At 42.1% G+C, this 17469-nt stretch overlaps 9 protein-coding genes across 10 annotated transcripts in view; 3 read left to right on the forward strand and 6 right to left on the reverse strand.

Moving 5' to 3' along the window:
• Positions 1-11: 11 nt before the first annotated feature.
• Positions 12-1005, forward strand: LOC115758902 (farnesol dehydrogenase). Its single transcript, XM_030699699.1, has 2 exons — positions 12-873; positions 926-1005. The coding sequence occupies exons 1-2, from the start codon at positions 160-162 to the stop codon at positions 965-967; spliced, it is 756 nt and encodes a 251-aa protein (XP_030555559.1). The 5' UTR covers positions 12-159; the 3' UTR covers positions 968-1005.
• Positions 972-2425, reverse strand: LOC115758900. Its single transcript, XM_030699697.1, has 3 exons — positions 2308-2425; positions 1397-2245; positions 972-1334 (listed from the first exon to the last, which is right to left on the reverse strand). Exons 1-3 carry the CDS (start codon positions 2340-2342, stop codon positions 1034-1036), a joined length of 1185 nt encoding a protein of 394 aa, XP_030555557.1. The 5' UTR covers positions 2343-2425; the 3' UTR covers positions 972-1033.
• Positions 2426-2515: 90 nt separating this feature from the next.
• Positions 2516-5034, forward strand: LOC115758898 (F-box/WD repeat-containing protein 5). Its single transcript, XM_030699694.1, has 3 exons — positions 2516-3388; positions 3442-4874; positions 4931-5034. The coding sequence occupies exons 1-3, from the start codon at positions 2884-2886 to the stop codon at positions 5012-5014; spliced, it is 2022 nt and encodes a 673-aa protein (XP_030555554.1). The 5' UTR covers positions 2516-2883; the 3' UTR covers positions 5015-5034.
• Positions 5028-5740, reverse strand: LOC115758904 (uncharacterized protein ZK945.8). The gene is made up of 2 exons (XM_030699701.1): positions 5530-5740; positions 5028-5464 (listed from the first exon to the last, which is right to left on the reverse strand). Exons 1-2 carry the CDS (start codon positions 5720-5722, stop codon positions 5199-5201), a joined length of 459 nt encoding a protein of 152 aa, XP_030555561.1. The 5' UTR covers positions 5723-5740; the 3' UTR covers positions 5028-5198.
• Positions 5741-5873: 133 nt separating this feature from the next.
• Positions 5874-7746, forward strand: LOC115758899 (NADH dehydrogenase [ubiquinone] flavoprotein 1, mitochondrial). The gene is made up of 4 exons (XM_030699696.1): positions 5874-5949; positions 6163-6516; positions 6589-7423; positions 7488-7746. Exons 1-4 carry the CDS (start codon positions 5904-5906, stop codon positions 7681-7683), a joined length of 1431 nt encoding a protein of 476 aa, XP_030555556.1. The 5' UTR covers positions 5874-5903; the 3' UTR covers positions 7684-7746.
• Positions 7740-8323, reverse strand: LOC115758907. Its single transcript, XM_030699703.1, has 3 exons — positions 8227-8323; positions 8005-8153; positions 7740-7950 (listed from the first exon to the last, which is right to left on the reverse strand). The coding sequence occupies exons 2-3, from the start codon at positions 8073-8075 to the stop codon at positions 7791-7793; spliced, it is 231 nt and encodes a 76-aa protein (XP_030555563.1). The 5' UTR covers positions 8076-8153; positions 8227-8323; the 3' UTR covers positions 7740-7790.
• Positions 8324-9511: 1188 nt separating this feature from the next.
• LOC115758700 (alpha-2A adrenergic receptor) overlaps positions 9512-17469 on the reverse strand; it is a 33669-nt gene continuing 25711 nt past the window's right edge. For both annotated transcript variants that reach the window (XM_030699449.1, XM_030699448.1), the window contains one exon: positions 9512-9883. In XM_030699449.1, coding sequence (XP_030555309.1) covers positions 9630-9883 — 254 coding nt within the window. In that variant the 3' untranslated portion in view covers positions 9512-9629. The remainder of the gene's footprint in view (positions 9884-17469) is intronic.
• LOC115758701 (mitochondrial sodium/calcium exchanger protein-like) lies at positions 10068-12167 on the reverse strand. The gene is made up of 2 exons (XM_030699450.1): positions 11401-12167; positions 10068-11339 (listed from the first exon to the last, which is right to left on the reverse strand). The coding sequence occupies exons 1-2, from the start codon at positions 12080-12082 to the stop codon at positions 10429-10431; spliced, it is 1593 nt and encodes a 530-aa protein (XP_030555310.1). The 5' UTR covers positions 12083-12167; the 3' UTR covers positions 10068-10428.
• Positions 15194-17220, reverse strand: LOC115758694 (putative sodium/calcium exchanger 7). Its single transcript, XM_030699439.1, has 2 exons — positions 16468-17220; positions 15194-16406 (listed from the first exon to the last, which is right to left on the reverse strand). Exons 1-2 carry the CDS (start codon positions 17201-17203, stop codon positions 15253-15255), a joined length of 1890 nt encoding a protein of 629 aa, XP_030555299.1. The 5' UTR covers positions 17204-17220; the 3' UTR covers positions 15194-15252.

Consider the following 17469-nt stretch of genomic DNA (forward strand, 5'->3'; position numbering starts at 1 on the left):
TTTTACCTTACCTATTGAATGTGCGCTAAGCGCAATCTAGACCATTAAAGGGATTAGCCTAGATTGGGATAGAAAATGCCGGCACACGGAAGCCGTCCAACTGCGCCATAGACCACCATTGTGTATACATTAAAAACTCGCATTCATTTGCTTGAAAGCATGGAACGCTGGCACAACAAACTCGCTGTTGTCACGGGCGCCAGTGGAGGCATTGGGGCTGCCTGTGCCCGTGCCATGATTGGCGCTGGTTTACGTGTGGTGGGCCTAGCGCGTCGCGAGGCCAAGCTCAAGGAGCTGCGAGACAGTCTGCCCAGCAATTTGCGGCAAAACTTTATACCAAGACGCTGTGATGTGTCCAGGGAGGAGCAGGTGCAGAGCGCATTCGACTGGATTGAACGTGAACTGGAGGGTGCGGACGTACTGCTGAACAATGCGGGCATTACACGTGAAACGGAACTGGTGACGCCGGGGAATACGCATAAGCTGCGCGAAGTCATCGACACCAATATCATGGGCGTCATTTGGTGCACACGGGCAGCTTTTAATAATATGATAAAGCGCGATGTTGAGGGACATGTGCTGATAATCAACAGCATTGCGGGGCAGCAGGTGCTGAATTTCATTGATGTATTGCCATCGTTCAATATATATCCGGCCACCAAGTTTGCCATTACGGCCATAACGGAAACATATCGTCAGGAGTTTCAGCTGCACAAGAGCAAGGTGCGCGTCACAGGCATTTGCCCGGGTGCAGTCAATACCAACATATTTCCAGAGGAAATACATTTCTATGTCAAGGATATGGTACGCCTGGATCCGGCCAATATAGCCGATGCCGTGCTTTATGCATTACGCACGCCGCCGCATGTACAGGTAAATGGGTTACGTTTAGGATTAACTCAAAGACTGACTCTCTGCTTTACAGATACACGAAATAACTATAAAGCCAATGGGTGAACTATTTTAGGTTGCACTTAGAATTTGATTTATAAAATAAACGGAGCTTCAACATATAATCAACTATATGCGCTGGCTAAGTTTTCTTATGTTCTCTACCAGTGGCCTTTAGGGCGTCTAGTCGTTCGCGCAGCACCTGCTCATTAAGACTGTGCATGCAGAGGAATTGGCCATTGAGAAAGAGCACGGGTATATCATAGCGGAAGAGTCGCAGATAGCGCACATTCTCTTTGCGATCGATAAACACCTTCCGCAGTTCGAACTCGCCAGAAAAGTTTCTTTCCAGCTTATCGACCAGCTCATCACAAAGCGGGCAAGGCTCCTTGGTGTAGAGCGTCAGCTGCGGCAAGCTTTCAGCTTGACTGGGCGTTGGTATGCTAAAAAAAAGGATCACACAATCGATTAGAGATTGAATTTTGCCCAAGCAACACACAATTACATTTTCTCAAGCACCATCAGAACGCATCGCCCATCGCCCGACTCCATAATGACGCAGCCCAGGCTGCCAGCGGGTAGGGCATGAACTGTGTGCGTCAGCAAATGGCTAGCAGTGATTTGCCTAATATCATGCGTGCGCACTTCGTTGACGTCCAGAGCGGCCAACGCGCCCAGCTGATCCTTCAGCTCCTCTTTTATGACTAGCTGCCAGCTGTGCACGTCATTTAACTTAATTGGCTGATCGCCGGTTAGCCGATATATTGCCTGTTCATTGTCGTGCTCTATGAAAAATTCGCGCACCACCGCCAATGGCTGTAATTGTAGGCGCTCTGCTGTTTGAGCGGTGGTCAGGGCAACGGCTGCAGCGCCTGGACACTCTGATGAGGCTGGCTTCTCTTGCAGATTCGCTCGTGGATGTCTGAGCGGCATACCTTCCGTTAACAACTCGCTGTGCTTTACATCATTTTCCTGCTGTTTGAGGTTCGCTCGCGTGTCTCCCAATATGATCCAACCATCTTGATCTTTCTGCAGGCTTTCCAATGACATCTGCAGTCCGCATACCGAACACGCCTCATTCCGGATGGCGTGTGCCTGACAGCTTTTTAGACCCAGATGTTTGGCAACGCTGCGCAGCGAATCGTTGTTAACAATCTCGCTAGAGGTGCAGACTATTAGCTTCTTGAATTCATCCCGCGGCACTGAAGTGCGCTTCACCAGCTCATCTATGACCATGCCAGCCAACTGATCCTCTTTGGTATACTCCAACGTGCTGGGCGTACGCACGGCGGCAGCAATAACCACCGCATTCTGATTTGGCCTTAGACTGTGGTGGCGCACCAGGTGCCATATGCTAAAATATATATGAATTGTATTAATTATATAAGTGAAGATTGCACGTAAGAACGCGCTCACCTTTTTAAGCATTGCGACCGAAATATTGCTGGCATTCTCGCAAACAGTTGTTATTGTTGTTGATTTAAATTTTCGATTTCGATAACACAAAACAGCTGTCAAACCTAGAGATGAGCGCTTGCTGCTGACAGCAGTGTTGCCAATACAGCTATTTCCTAGCTACATTTCGCCTTTTTTCAGAGTCTACTGCGAGAAAAAACTAACGTTTTTAACGTGCTTAGCTGTTTTTGGCAACTTATTGGTAATGCTTAGTGCCAAGTTAAGGTCGAAAACTAATACAGCTATTTTTAGCTATTTTGAACATTGAATTCAGCTATTTTTGTGCGGCGGCAGCTGGCAACACTGCTTGACAGCTGTTTCTTACTGTGCAATAACAAAACGCAACAGTGAAAGTTATTTTCAATTTGTATAACGTTATATTGGGCAAAAACAACAATAAGAAACAAAGACAAAGCAAAAGAAAAAAAGACAGAACCCGTTTTTACATCTCTGTCGCTAAAAATATTAAACATTAACCAGCCAGCAGTTGAAGTTGTAGGAAACTAGGCTACGGCTAAATATATTATTGGTACTCAAATGGAATTGACCTTCAAAAAGGCACGTCTGGTGACTAGGGCAAACACAGCTGCGGCTGCAGATGCTGTTGGCGAAGATTACAGCGATGCGGACAACGAGCACGATGCGATCGAATTCGGCTGGTGGGCACTGCCGGAGCCAGCCCTGCTACAGATCTTTGTCTATTTAGATGTACAGGATTTAATTCGAGCAGGTCTAGTCTGCCGGCGTTGGAATTCCATTGCCAACGAAGATTTCCTCTGGCGTTTGAAGTTCCAGGAACACTTTAGAGCCTCGCCTAGCATACCGCTTAAGCCAGGCGCCAGTAGCTGGCGCGCCGAATATCAGCGTCTCAGCATGCAAATACCCTTTGTGCAGGCTCAGCGTTTGGAGCCGTGCACCGAATACAATCATGGACATACACATCAGGTGCTGCATGTGAGCTTTGCACACAACGGCGAGATGTTTGCCACCTGCTCAAAGGATGGCTATGTGATTATCTGGAACGCACAACATCCCTGTACAGGTAGGCAATTGCAGCTGCCAAAGCAATGGACTAATACTCAGTTGTACTTGTAGAAAAGTATGCGCACAACATGAAGCAGTTTAGCTGGAAGTACACCCAATACTCTCAGTTTAATCAGAGTGACACATTGCTCCTGGTTTCGGGTGTGCATTTTGGTTCACCTCAGAGTACATCTGGCGAGATAGCTGTCTTCTATCTGGGCGCTACAGAATCTCACTTGCGCTGTCGTGTCGTCAATCGGCCTTATGATATCTTTGGCACCTGGTTCAGTGATCAGTATCTGTTATCGGGGGATCTTCACTGGCTGGCGCATTTGGTTAGCACCTCGGTGCTGTGGCTGAATAAAGCCAATCAGGAGATCGACTCGGAGCATGTGCCCATCATGAGCCAACTGTATAAATTCTACAATCGTAACGCCAGCTCCGTTCGCGCCATTATGGTGGCCAGGTGTCCATGGCTGGACGAAAGCAATTATCCACTGCCACAGGCACAGCAAGATGCATGCTCTGCCACAACGAGCGGCAGTGATCAGCCTTCTACATCCGCCGCAGTGGCCAGTGGCAATCCGTTGTCGCATGCGGCCAGCTTGCGACGTACGCGCAGTGCGACGCCCGAGGATAACTATTTGCCGGACATTAGCGAGCACAGTCAGGTGCGCAGATCGCGTGCACGGCCCGGCCACACATCCGATGCCACGATACACTATCTGGAGGAGTATAGGCGAGCAGCTGCGGCAGCCACCGATGCTGGTCTTGATGATTGTTATGAGGACACTGAGGAGGAGTACGAGTCCTGCTCGGAGGTGCATGACGAATACGATGAAATGGAGAACAGTGTGCCCAAGTATCTTATATTTTCGACTGGCTCGAAGACCTTTACGCCACATCAGATTGGCTTTAAGCGCATACGCAATGTAAACTTTCCGAAAAAATTGGATCCAGGACCGACGCTGAAGGAGCGCATTGCTGCCAAGCGTTTAGCAGACCAACAGCAGCAGCAATCGCCACGCACAGATCCCGACTGGTGGGACTATGAGTCCGTGAAAGATCGTTTTGATCAGGTGGACAAGGTGATTGATCTGCATGGCCATATTATAGGCATGGCACTGAGCCCGGATCATAGGTATCTGTATGTCAATACCCGGCCATGGCCCAAGAACTATATAATAACTAATCCGCTGGAGCCGCCGCCAATTGCCCAGGAGATCGATATACATGTGATCGATTTAATGACACTCAAGCGTGTGGGCAACATGCTGCGCGCTCACAAAGCATATACGCCCAGTACAGAATGTTTCTTCATATTTCTGGATGTGTGCGAGGAGTATGTGGCCAGTGGCGCCGAGGATCAGCATGCATATCTATGGGATCGCTACTATGGCATAAGCTTGGCTAAATTCAAGCACACAGATGTGGTTAACAGCGTGGCATTCAACCCAAAAGACTCCCAGATGCTGGTCACCACCAGTGATGATTATACCATCAAGGTGCGTTGAATGAAGCCATAGACAAATTTGTTTGCTGTTATATTTTGTTTATTTAGGTTTGGCGCTCGCGAGCACAGGCCAAGGCGTACAATATTCCTGTCAATGTGAGCGAATCGTTTGAGCTGAAGCCCAAAAAATAGGCCAACTGCCTGTGTACCTGTTGCTGCCAACAATTTAGTCCATACATGCATGTATGTATATGTATAATCTATATACTGCTCATTTTGGTGTTAGCTTTTAATGAAAAGATGCAAATTGTTTCGTGTTATTTTAAATGTTACGTCCTAATCGAATTTATTTTGGGTTTGTGTTGTGGGAGACGGTTTAAAGTGAAGGTTTCACTGTCGTTTCGAAGTCTGGTGGTGGAGCGGTTGTTCCTGATTCCGATGTTCCTTGATCCGGCTCTGATTGAGCATCAGCGGACGTGGATGGCTGATCCGCACGCCGATCTATAGGGCATGAGTCACCACTGGTGGGCTTCTTCTTGTTCTTCTTGCGCTTTTCGGGATGGCCAAAACAGTGCTCGCATTCGTCATCATCTTCCGACGAGCTTTCGCCAAAGGCCACCGGTTTGCGGTATATGCAACAGCCTGAAGACATATATAAAATATGTAAATATGCTACTTCACAAAATGGTTTTAAGTTGTGTACTCACATTTCGATTTCATGCGATTCATATGCTCGTTGTCTATGACACCATCGTGGAAGACGACCCGGCGTTCCTCGTGCGGCTGTTCCAGGCGCAGCAGCAATGTAGGTGTGGACTCCGTTTTTTGTGCGCCATCTGTTTCCTCCAAAGTCTCAGTTTTTGCGCATTCAGCATTATTAATTCGTTGAGCTTGTGCCATTTTGCAAAATAAACAAAGCCAGGAAATGTATCAGCTGCTGGCTTATGCAGCAGAACCTTCCTGCCGCGATGGCTATCGATAACTTTTACTTAGATATCGCACAGCTGCCACTAAGGTGCAACGGTGTGGCAACGCTGCACGTATATGTCAAGTCGCAGCTGTCAGTCGTGTCGTATCAAAAATGGCTGCAATAGTGCGATTTAATTTGTTAGGAAAACCGCAATTTGGTAAATAAACAGTAGCGTTTTAGTTGTAGACTATTTTTTAAATGCCTTACAATATCATTGGACAGTTCGTGACGTTGGCAGCCATGCTATATAAAGTTGTGTTGTAAATTTCAGTTGCAAACAAATTATGTAATTTCTGCGCACATAAAAACAAATGCTGTGGCGCATATATTGCATATTCATATTGATTTATTATAATTGCAATTTTTGCAGTTGCGGCTCTGCCGGCCTCTCTGCAGCTGCGCTTGCAGAGCACGCAAGCACCTCCACCAGGCACCCCGCCTCCACAGACAAAAACCAAATTCGGACCATTAGCTGATGAGGATCGCATCTTTACCAATCTCTATGGACGTCACGATTGGCGATTGAAGGGTGCGCAGAAGCGCGGCGATTGGTACAAGACCAAGGAGATTGTACTAAAAGGCCCCGATTGGATTATCAACGAGATCAAGACCTCGGGTCTGCGTGGACGTGGTGGCGCTGGTTTCCCTAGCGGTATGAAATGGTCTTTTATGAATAAGCCTGGCGATGGACGTCCCAAGTATTTGGTGGTCAATGCTGATGAGGGTAAGTCCAGCCTCCAATCCAAAAAAAAAAATAAAATGTCCATGCTAAAAATGTAGTATTATTCTGCCACAGGCGAACCAGGCACGTGCAAGGATCGCGAGATCATGCGTCATGATCCACACAAGCTGGTAGAGGGCTGTCTAATAGCTGGGCGTGCCATGGGTGCACAGGCTGCGTATATCTACATACGCGGCGAGTTCTACAATGAGGCTTCCAACATGCAATTGGCCATTGCCGAAGCCTATCAGGCTGGCTTAATCGGCAAGAACGCTTGCGGCAGTGGCTACAACTTTGATGTATTCATGCATCGCGGCGCTGGTGCCTACATTTGCGGTGAGGAGACTGCACTGATTGAGTCCCTAGAGGGAAAACAGGGCAAGCCACGCTTGAAGCCGCCATTTCCCGCTGATGTGGGTCTCTTTGGTTGCCCAACCACGGTAACTAATGTGGAGACAGTTGCGGTGGCGCCAACAATTTGCCGTCGTGGTGGTACCTGGTTCGCCAGCTTTGGACGTACACGTAACTCTGGCACGAAGCTGTTCAATATCTCTGGACATGTGAACAACCCCTGCACAGTGGAGGAGGAGATGTCCATTCCATTGAAAGAGCTGATTGAGCGTCACTGTGGCGGCGTCGTTGGTGGCTGGGATAATCTACTGGGCGTCATACCCGGCGGCTCCTCGACACCCATCATACCAAGAAAGGTGTGCGATGATGTCATTATGGATTTCGATGGCCTGATTGCGGCGCAAACATCGCTGGGCACAGCTGCTATTATTGTGATGGACAAGTCCACGGATGTGATCAAGGCTATTGCGCGATTGATTTCGTTCTACAAGCACGAGAGCTGCGGCCAGTGCACGCCCTGCCGCGAGGGCATTGGCTGGATGAACAAGATTATGACGCGGTGAGTTTTTGCAATGTAAAACTGATTTTCTGAGCTGATGGTTGGTTGGTTTTTTTTTTTGTAGCTTTGTCAAGGGCGATGCTCAACCCGCCGAGATTGATATGCTGTGGGAGATATCCAAACAAATTGAGGGACACACGATTTGCGCGTTGGGCGACGGTGCCGCCTGGCCAGTGCAGGGACTCATTCGTCACTTTAGGCCAGAGATCGAGAAGCGAATGCAGCAGCATGCGCAGCAGACAAAGCGCGCCAGTAATTAATTAATAATGTTATAGCTAATTATATTTGATTTCATTTAACCGCGCGTCGTTTATGCAAATAAAGTGTAAAGTTCTCTAAACTAAAAATAAATGTAATAATATGTCATTTAATTTAAATTTAATCCCTGTATGTGCTTGATGACGGCTTCTATGTCCTCATTATCAGGTGTCTCATACTTGGGCGGAAAGCTGCACAGACTAAGAGGACCGCCAATTTGTGCCTCCACGCCTGGATAATTATTGCAGCGCGCCGGTATGAATTCATATCTGTATTTAATATGTATTTATATGTGTTGCATTTCCCAGCAAATTAGTACTTACTTCCTAGCTGGAATGCAGTGTGCTAGCTGCAACACCAGCACCAGACATATCATTAAATATTTTAAAAACATTTTTCTTTATTAAAACTTGTTGCTTGCTTTGGCTTCTAGGTTTGATCATCGACTGTTTTGGCTGCTGCAAATCGCGGTCTTAAAACAATTAAGGCCCATTTAAAATATGCAAATGTTATGCAACGTCTGGAATTTTTGCACATATAATTACCTATTTTATTGCCATATGAATAATTAATGCAACAACGTTTCATTGCCATCCCGTTGTCTTCCCGGTTGGCGGTTAGCAGTATCAAGTACTCACACGACTTGCAATTATCTAAATATGATTAATCGTTTATCGAAAAACGATTAAAATAGTGTTGACGGCCAAAACAACTGTTAAATGGTAGCATATTTATAGCATTTATAGATTCTTGTTATTTTTTTTTTTTTGTGAAATTTAAGTTGAGTACAAAATAATAGTCCTAAAAATAGTTTAAATTATGTAATGAGAATTAGCTAACAGAACACATTTATCTATTGCTGAGTATGTCAAAGGTTAGGTTTAATATTAAAATGTTAATGCAATGTTAACGCAACTAACAGCGTCAGTCAGTTAACAGGTAAATGCTTATTAGACAAAAGTCTGACAGTTACCCCAGTTAAATAGTTTGATAAGTGCGCTTTTCACTTAACGTTAGTTGCCCGCTCTACATTTGTATATATATATATGTATTTAAGTTTCCTTCGTTCGGCTTGCGATAGTGAATTTGTAAATTATGAAAACAATCTACACGTAATTGAACATCAACCACTAAATTTTCTGTTTTGTTTTATAATATGGAAAGTTACATCAAAGACAGAGACAATACATAGAACCAAATGGAAAGTGAAAATTAACTGTTCTACATAAGACACACACATACACATTCAGTTTTTGGAAAGTAAGAAATATATTCTATTGCGTATAAATTGAACTTTGCAGGTGTTCAATCTAAAGGTATTCAGTTGAATGAACATTAAAAATGTTAGAAAAAGTGTAGAAAGAATGCTTTTCGACACACATATATACAATTTTTTTTTTTGTTTTTCGTGTTTCTTATATGTACGTAGATTTGTTAAATATGTATTTGATTTTAGTGTAATTGTTTTTGGTTTAGTTTTAGATCATGTTTAGTTTGATTTGTTTGTTAAACTTGGCTTAAAGCGTTACTTATTGCTTATCTATGAGAAGGAACATAGTACAATATTATTATGCATTTATGTAATTTCTTTTAGTTTCAGCTTAAAGACTAAACAACATTTTAAACAAGTCACTAAATGAGTTCGTATATGTTTTTTGTTGGTTTGGATTGCAATACTTTTGGGATACTAACATTGTGTTGTAAATAAGCGTTAACAACTACCTATGTATAGTAGCTATATAAACTATGTATGTATTATGTATTTATGTATATTATGTATAATTTCGCTTGCAGTTTTTTTTTTTTTTTTTTTTTGTATTTTTGTGTATTTTTAAGTTGTGCCAACTAATTGCGAAGAGGAGCTATGGAGAAAAAACATCAAGTTTCTTAGAACGGGGTTCGAGTGTCGTCATAAGTAAATATGTTAAGGTTTTAGTTTAGTATCACACTAGTAGAGATAATGCGAAGAAGCCTGAGCTCTATACTGCTTCGGTGTTAGCTTTATCAGTTTAGGATTGAAGGCCCCCAATGCTGCCTCATTTGTCGACGAGGCTGCCGGCGGCACGGTGTGCGAGCGAAAGCGCGAACGCAGAAAATTTTGCATGGACCTCAGGCGAATGATAGGCGCACAGGGCGATTGTCGTAGCGTATTATGGTTGAGTGCCCAATAGATGACCGGACTAATAGCCGAATAAAAGTAGCCTGTTGGGAATATATGCAAGATATAAAAAAAAAACAAAACAATTCATTATGTTTGCAGAAAAATACTTATTTTCATTTCATTTGTATAATAGTGTTAGTGTACAGTTATTGCTAATTGTGGCGTTTTCAGTGTTACCCCTTCATTTTATTTATTTTATATTTCGATTTCAACAGTCTGGCCACTTTTTTGACCTGCTTTTAATGTGTACTTATTTTTTTTATTGTTCAATAGATGTAATTTATGTCGCAAATAATTTGGATTTTTTTCGTAAACAATTTATCACTAAAAGTATAAAATTCCTAATTGTTTTCATAGGCATCGGTGAGAATAAGATCCACATCGTATGGGTGAATCATTTCCATCCTAATAAGAATGCTGAAAACTATGCATAGACCATAGACATGGAGAAAATCCCTACCGAGCGTCGGGCATTAAAATTCAACAACGACGTCCACTGTAGTGTGGTTAAGAGACCAGAAATCAATAGTATTAATGCATTCTTCGAATAGGATCCAATCACACTATTCATTTCAATGCTATGGGCTTAATAAATCTTGGTGGAAAGCAAAATGCCGGTGCTCAGAAGCACGTTGAAAAATTGACTCCCAATGGCTGCTGCATATGCCATTTTCTCATACCTCTGCAGAGCCATAGACATTATCGTTACAAGATTATCCAAGGAGTTGGCGATGGATTTGACAGTGACACCCATAAAATCTGCAGGATCTTTAAACATATGGCCAAGAACATCCGTGATCAATGATATTTCGATGGAGCACTTAAACGTCAGAAATATGAATCCAGTAAGATTCATAATTGTAAACAACCAGTGATACGGCGGCGGGACACTGGTGTTTGAGTGGAAAAACACAGCTATGGCTATGGGCACTGTTACCACCAGGGAGTAAAGGCCGTATTTAACGTCATGTGGTATATTATAATACCACAGCTTCGACTTATCTGTAAATATCATGGCCTGGCCCATTGTGATTGTAACCGCTGGGTTAAGGAAAATTTGTATGCAGTTGAGCAGCTTACTCCAGCCATTCTTCTTCAGCTCGTAATCCACCAAGGGTATATAAATGACACTTAAAAATACAACTGGGGCCCGAGCAATATAGTAGGCGCGAACTAACATGGTCGCCTGGCGCCATTCATTCAATTTAATGGGCTGAATTGCAGAGAAGAATTCCCTAAAGAGATGGTGATTCTTGCTTCGGTCCCTGGTGTAATGTATATTGCGATTGGCTTCCATGTCAATTGTGACACGTTCGCTTCCGACTTTTGTCAAAAAGCTGAAAGTTCGATTATCATTTTGATACGATTTGCGCTGCAATATAGTTACTCGAACATCCCGGGAAAGTAATTTGTATTGGTTTTCTAGTGCATCGCGCTTTTCTTTAACATCTTCTGACTGTGGTAATTCGTACAGTTCGTTGATTTCTCGTCTCAAAGCTACGAAAAGCGAATAGATTTTAGCCAAGCAACGTAACAATTCAGAAAACGCGATACTCACATTGTAGGGTACGTTTCAAGAAATACACATCGAGCACGTTGACAATTATGTATATGATGTACACCGCCATCAGTAATATGCACTCAGCGATCGTAACCGACTCTTCAGTGATTATAAGATACTCAAGCAGCATCACTCCAAAGATAAGGAAGAGTAGATCGCGCACGGTATTATAAGCATTCATTTGAAATGGACTGATATAGCATATTATTCCCCCACTGAACATGGTTACAAATAATGCCGAAGAAAGGCAATTGGCAAACACGGCCGTGTCGTCATAAATAGCCCAGATATTGGCAAACATATCTGGAAGTGTGTTGCCAAGTGCCATGATCGTCACGCCAGCCAGATGCTCGTTCATATGAAGCATTCGGGAAACTACCTTCATCGCCGGAGTGTAATAACAATGCACCACATGGGTTAGGAAGAGCATCAATTCGAAACATAGAATCAGGAAGAGGGTCACAAAGATGTGCTCCTCGAACACGTTTTTACATTTGAAATCGCATGCCAATAAATGCATGTACGGCACGAAGTTCGTGCCATGTATGCAGTTATTTGCATTTCTCACAAACTCGCATCTTTGGTCATACGGAAAGTCCATCACAGCAAAACAATTGACTTTTGTCCAAAACTCGCTGAATTCTCTATCCAATGCGTTTGGTTCATACATGTTGGCCATTATCTTAAGGTTATAGGTAAGTGAATTTGTACTGTGTTTTTTTTTTCAACATGTTCTGTTCCGTTTAAAATTGAATTTTAAGATCATATCTAGAGCAGAATTTAAATAAAAGAGCACCTGATTTTTTTTTTTGAAAACTACAAACTATCTAGTTTAGTTTATAAAGCTTAAAATTGTGGCCGAAAAAGGTTGAAGTACATGTGTACATTGCTTTCAGGATACCTTAGGGAACTAACTGACCATGCCGAGCTATGAGTAGGGGCATAGCTTGCCGGACAGGCTATAAATTTCTTCCACAGGGTCGATGGTTTCCCATTATTATCGTTTTATCCTATCTGCTAATAACTTTATATATCAAGTATGAATTTCTTTTTTATAACCTTCATTCATTCTTTCTATACCCTGAACCCATTAAAAATGGGTACAAGGGTATATTCTATTTGTGCAAAATCCAAATGTATGTAACAGGCAGAAGGAAGCATCTCCGACCCCATATAGTATATATATTCTTGATCAGCATCAATAGCCGAGTCGATCTAGCCATGTCCGTCTGTCTGTCCGTCCGTCCGCGCATCCGTCCGATAATCGATAACTTACTCCGTTTCCAAGCAATCGATAAAAATCGATATCGACATCCTGTTTTTTTTTTTTAGCAAATTGGGTAAATAATAAGAGCTAGAGCCACCAAACATGATATGTTGCTTCTAGAATATTAAAAAATATTTCAAGTACATATCTTTCATTTCATACCTATCGCCACCTCCCCGCTACCACCCCAGAGCTATAAATCAAGTTAATAACCCAACTTTTATTGCCAACCAATTTCAGAATACACAAATATTCTATGGTACAATAAGATATACTGTAGAAAATTTCATAAAGATCGGTTAAGAAAAACCAAAGTTATATGCAGCTGCGCAATTGAATGGGGCAGCAGCTTTAAGAATTTCTGTATACATGTACACACACACATTCATCCGCGTATGCTTCGCATTCTGTGGCATGGTAATTGCATCTTTTTTTTGTAATGTTATTTAAGTTCCTTTTTTTATCATAAGTACTTGATTGTTGGTGTGGCTGCTGAGTAGAGGCATAGCAAGTGGTGCGGTCTGTCGCGAGTTCGAGCCCTACCGGGGAAAGTATTATTATTTTTTTTTTTTGCCGGTGTGGCTGTTGAATAGAGTCGACAATAAGTATTGCGGTCAGTTGCAAATTCGAGCCCTGCCAAGGGAACTTTTTTTTATTAATTTACTTGGTGTTGGAATAAGAGGGTTCAGGGTATCCCCTAGTCGGGGGCTCCTGACTAGACCTCTTACTTGTTTTTTTTTATACCCTGACCCATTAAAAATGGGTATAAGGGTATATTGTATTTGTGCGAAAGCCAAATGTATGTAACAGGCAGAAGGAAGCTTCTCCGACCCCATAAAGTATATATATTCTTGATCAGCATCAATAGCCGAGTCAATCTAGCCATGTCCGTCTGTCTGTCCGTCCGTCCGTATATATGAACGCAAGGATCTCAGAACCTATAAGATCTAGAGACTTGAAATTTTAGATGTAGGTGCTCCTAGTTCCCGCGCAGATCGTGTTTGTTTCCGATAATCGATAACTTACTCCAAGCAATCGATAAAAATCGATATCGATATCCTGTTTTTTGGGCAATTTTGGTAAATAATAAGAGCTAGAGTCACCAAACTGGACATATAGCTTCTAAAATAGAATATATATATGCATTTGATGTTGGAAGAAGAGGGTTCAGGGTATCCCCTAGTCGGGAGCTCCCGACTAGAACCTCTTACTTGTTTTTATTTATTGCATTTGTATACCCTGAACCCATTGAAAATGGGTAAGAAAGGTAAATCTAGAAGATACATGTCAAGTTTGGTAACTCGAGCTCTTATTATTTACCAAAGTTTCTCAAAAAACTGGATTTCAATATAGATTTTTATCGATTACTTATAAATGGGGCAAGTTATCGAATATCCGAAACAAACTCGATCTGCGCGGGCACTAGGAGGACCTACAGCTATGTCTCTAGTTCTTATACGTTCTGAGATCCTTACGTTCATACATACGACGGACAGACAGACGGACATGGCTAGAACGATTCGGATGTTGATGCTGATCAAGAATATTGTGCAAATGTATGTAACATACAGAAGGAAGCATCTCCGACCTCATACCTCATAGCCATAAATCAAGTTAATAACCCAAATTGTATTGCCCACCAATTTAAGTTATAATTTTGATGCAAATTGCTTTTTCAGAATAGACAAATATTCGATGGTACAAATATATATACTATAGATTAAGATCGTTTAAGAAACACGTTTTTGCGGCACCAGCGTAAATTCGAAGATTATTCATGCGCGTCTGCTTCGTATTCATCAACAGCATTATAATTGCGATTGTATTGTTTTCTGTGCTACTATTTTAATTCGTTTTTTTTTTTCACTAATACTCAAGACGTAGCGCGAGCTGAATTTGGTGTTTCAATAAGAGGGTTCAGGGTATCCCCTAGTAGGGAGCTCCCGGCTAGAAAAATTAGCTCCCGGTCGAAAATTAAATTTTTGTATGAAAAACATTTTTGTCTATAAAGATATCTAGACCAAACTCGGCATTTATTAGTTTTACTATACTACTCATATATATGCAAAATCCTATTAAGATCGGGCCACTATATCATATAGCTGCCATAGAAACGATCGGTCGAAATTTAAGTTGTTGTATGGAAAACTTTTTTGTCATTAAATATATTTTGATTAAGCACGGCATTTAGAGATTTAACTATGCTCCCTTCATTTTTAAAAAATCTTATTTAAATCGGACTACTATATCATATAGCTGTCATAGGAACGATCTTTCGAAAACTAGGTTTTTTGATTAAAAACCTTTTTTGTTTATTAAGATATCTTCACCAAACTCGGCTTAACTATATTCCCTGTGCTTCTTAGATACGGGCAAAGCACTATGAGCATTATGAAAAGGTTGGGTCTGCAAGGGCATTAGATCTTCGGCGTGCCGAAGATAGCCTTTCCTTCCTGTTAATCTTGGTCAAACAAATGTCATACACCTTAAATAATAACAGCTATATATTTTCAAGTCTGGCCAGTTTTTCGATTACATATTTGTTTATTGCGACTTAAAATTTGTCAACTTATAATTTTTAACTATGCATGGGACGAGACGAGAAGAGCATCCACATTGTATGGGTGGATTATTTCCGCTCTGATAAGAATGCTAAATATGATGTACAGACCATAGATGGACATGGAGAAAATCCCCACCGAACGACGAGCATTAAAATTCAACACCGATGTCCATAGCAGCGTCGATAGGAGACCCAATATCAATAGGACAAATGCATTTTCCCCATATGATCCAATCAAATCAGTCATTGAAGTACTAACGCCTAACAAAATCTTGACAGCAACCACAATGCCTGTACCCAGAAGAACGGTAAAGAATGGACTTCCAATAGCTGCTGCATATGCCATTTTTTCATACCCCTGCATGGCCATTGATGCATTTGCTACAAGATTGCTCAGGGATGTGGCGACGCATGATACAGTGGCTTCCATAAAATCAGGAGGAACTTTTAACATAAAGCCAAGGACCCCTGTTATCAACGTTATTTCGGTGGCACTCTGGAATATCACAAACATGGATCCAGTAAGATTCATAATTGTAAACAACCAGTGATACGGCGGCGGGACACTGGTGTTTGAGTGGAAAAACACAGCTATGGCTATGGGCACTGTTACCACCAGGGAGTAAAGGCCGTATTTAACGTCATGTGGTATATTATAATACCACAGCTTCGACTTATCTGTGAATAGCATGGCCTTGCCCATTGTGATTGTAAACGCTGGGTTAAGAAAAATTTGTATGCAGTTGAGCAGCTTACTCCAGCCATTCTTCTTCAGTTCGTAGTCCACCAGGGGTATATAAATGACACTTAAAAATACAACTGGGGCCCGAGCAATATAGTAGGCGCGAACTAACATGGTCGCCTGGCGCCATTCATTCAATTTAATGGGCTGAATTGCAGAGAAGAATTCCCTAAAGAGATGGTGATTCTTGCTTCGGTCCCTGGTGTAATGTATATTGCGATTGGCTTCCATGTCAATTGTGACACGTTCGCTTCCGACTTTGGTCAAAAAGCTGAAAGTTCGATTATCATTTTGATACGATTTGCGCTGCAATATAGTTACTCGAACATCCCGGGAAAGTAATTTGTATTGGTTTTCTAGTGCATCGCGCTTTTCTTTAACATCTTCTGACTGTGGTAATTCGTACAGTTCGTTGATTTCTCGTCTCAAAGCTACGAAAAGCGAATAGATTTTAGCCAAGCAACGTAACAATTCAGAAAACGCGATACTCACATTGTAGGGTACGTTTCAAGAAATACACATCGAGCACGTTGACAATTATGTATATGATGTACACCGCCATCAGTAATATGCACTCAGCGATCGTAACCGACTCTCCAGTGATTATAATATACTCAAGCAGCATCACTCCAAAGATAAAGAATAGTAGATCGCGCACGGTATTATAAGCATTCATTTGAAATGGACTGATATAGCATATTATTCCCCCACTGAACATGGTTACAAATAATGCCGAAGAAAGGCAATTGGCAAACACGGCCGTGTCGTCATAAATAGCCCAGATATTGGCAAACATATCTGGAAGTGTGTTGCCAAGTGCCATGATCGTCACGCCAGCCAGATGCTCGTTCATATGAAGCATTCGGGAAACTACCTTCATCGCCGGAGTGTAATAACAATGCACCACATGGGTTAGGAAGAGCATCAATTCGAAACATAGAATCAGGAAGAGGGTCACAAAGATGTGCTCCTCGAACACGTTTTTACATTTGAAATCGCATGCCAATAAATGCATGTACGGCACGAAGTTCGTGCCATGTATGCAGTTATTTGCATTTCTCACAAACTCGCATCTTTGGTCATACGGAAAGTCCATCACAGCAAAACAATTGACTTTTGTCCAAAACTCGCCGAATTCTCTATCCAAAGCGTTTGGTTCATACATGTTGGCCATTATCTTAAGTGTATAGGTAAGTGAATTTGTACTGTGTTTTTTTTTTTTCAACATATGTTCTGTTCCGTTTAAAATTGAATTTTAAGATCATATCTAGAGCAGAATTTAAATAAAAGAGCACCTGATTTTTTTTTTGAAAACTACAAACTATCTAGTTTAGTTTATAAAGCTTAAAATTGTGGCCGAAAAAGGTTGAAGTACATGTGTACATTGCTTTCAGGATACCTTAGGGAACTAACTGACCATGCCGAGCTATGAGTAGGGGCATAGCTTGCCGGACAGGCTATACATTTCTTCCACAGGGTCGATGGTTTCCCATT

Source organism: Drosophila novamexicana, unplaced genomic scaffold, assembly GCF_003285875.2.
Source record: "Drosophila novamexicana strain 15010-1031.04,08,12 unplaced genomic scaffold, DnovRS2.1 tig00000193-arrow-pilon, whole genome shotgun sequence".
Taxonomy (NCBI): Eukaryota; Metazoa; Arthropoda; class Insecta; order Diptera; family Drosophilidae; genus Drosophila; species Drosophila novamexicana.

Coding starts and splice junctions, on each gene's coding strand:
- LOC115758907 (XM_030699703.1), bottom strand. CDS start 8,075: ATGTTTTTAAAATATTTAATGATATGTCTGGTGCTGGTGTTGCAGCTA. Junction 7,951..8,004: donor CACTGCATTCCAGCTAGGAA/GTAAGTACTAAT, acceptor TATTAAATACAG/ATATGAATTCATACCGGCGC.
- LOC115758902 (XM_030699699.1), top strand. CDS start 160: ATGGAACGCTGGCACAACAAACTCGCTGTTGTCACGGGCGCCAGTGGA. Junction 874..925: donor GCACGCCGCCGCATGTACAG/GTAAATGGGTTA, acceptor TCTGCTTTACAG/ATACACGAAATAACTATAAA.
- LOC115758904 (XM_030699701.1), bottom strand. CDS start 5,722: ATGGCACAAGCTCAACGAATTAATAATGCTGAATGCGCAAAAACTGAG. Junction 5,465..5,529: donor GAATCGCATGAAATCGAAAT/GTGAGTACACAA, acceptor ATATGTCTTCAG/GCTGTTGCATATACCGCAAA.
- LOC115758898 (XM_030699694.1), top strand. CDS start 2,884: ATGGAATTGACCTTCAAAAAGGCACGTCTGGTGACTAGGGCAAACACA. Junction 3,389..3,441: donor CGCACAACATCCCTGTACAG/GTAGGCAATTGC, acceptor TTGTACTTGTAG/AAAAGTATGCGCACAACATG. Junction 4,875..4,930: donor GTGATGATTATACCATCAAG/GTGCGTTGAATG, acceptor TTGTTTATTTAG/GTTTGGCGCTCGCGAGCACA.
- LOC115758701 (XM_030699450.1), bottom strand. CDS start 12,082: ATGGCCAACATGTATGAACCAAACGCATTGGATAGAGAATTCAGCGAG. Junction 11,340..11,400: donor CTTGAAACGTACCCTACAAT/GTGAGTATCGCG, acceptor CGCTTTTCGTAG/CTTTGAGACGAGAAATCAAC.
- LOC115758899 (XM_030699696.1), top strand. CDS start 5,904: ATGGCTGCAATAGTGCGATTTAATTTGTTAGGAAAACCGCAATTTG. Junction 5,950..6,162: donor GTTAGGAAAACCGCAATTTG/GTAAATAAACAG, acceptor CAATTTTTGCAG/TTGCGGCTCTGCCGGCCTCT. Junction 6,517..6,588: donor GGTGGTCAATGCTGATGAGG/GTAAGTCCAGCC, acceptor ATTCTGCCACAG/GCGAACCAGGCACGTGCAAG.
- LOC115758900 (XM_030699697.1), bottom strand. CDS start 2,342: ATGCCAGCAATATTTCGGTCGCAATGCTTAAAAAG. Junction 2,246..2,307: donor CGGTCGCAATGCTTAAAAAG/GTGAGCGCGTTC, acceptor TATATATTTTAG/CATATGGCACCTGGTGCGCC. Junction 1,335..1,396: donor CTGATGGTGCTTGAGAAAAT/GTAATTGTGTGT, acceptor CCTTTTTTTTAG/CATACCAACGCCCAGTCAAG.
- LOC115758694 (XM_030699439.1), bottom strand. CDS start 17,203: ATGTTGAAAAAAAAAAAACACAGTACAAATTCACTTACCTATACACTT. Junction 16,407..16,467: donor CTTGAAACGTACCCTACAAT/GTGAGTATCGCG, acceptor CGCTTTTCGTAG/CTTTGAGACGAGAAATCAAC.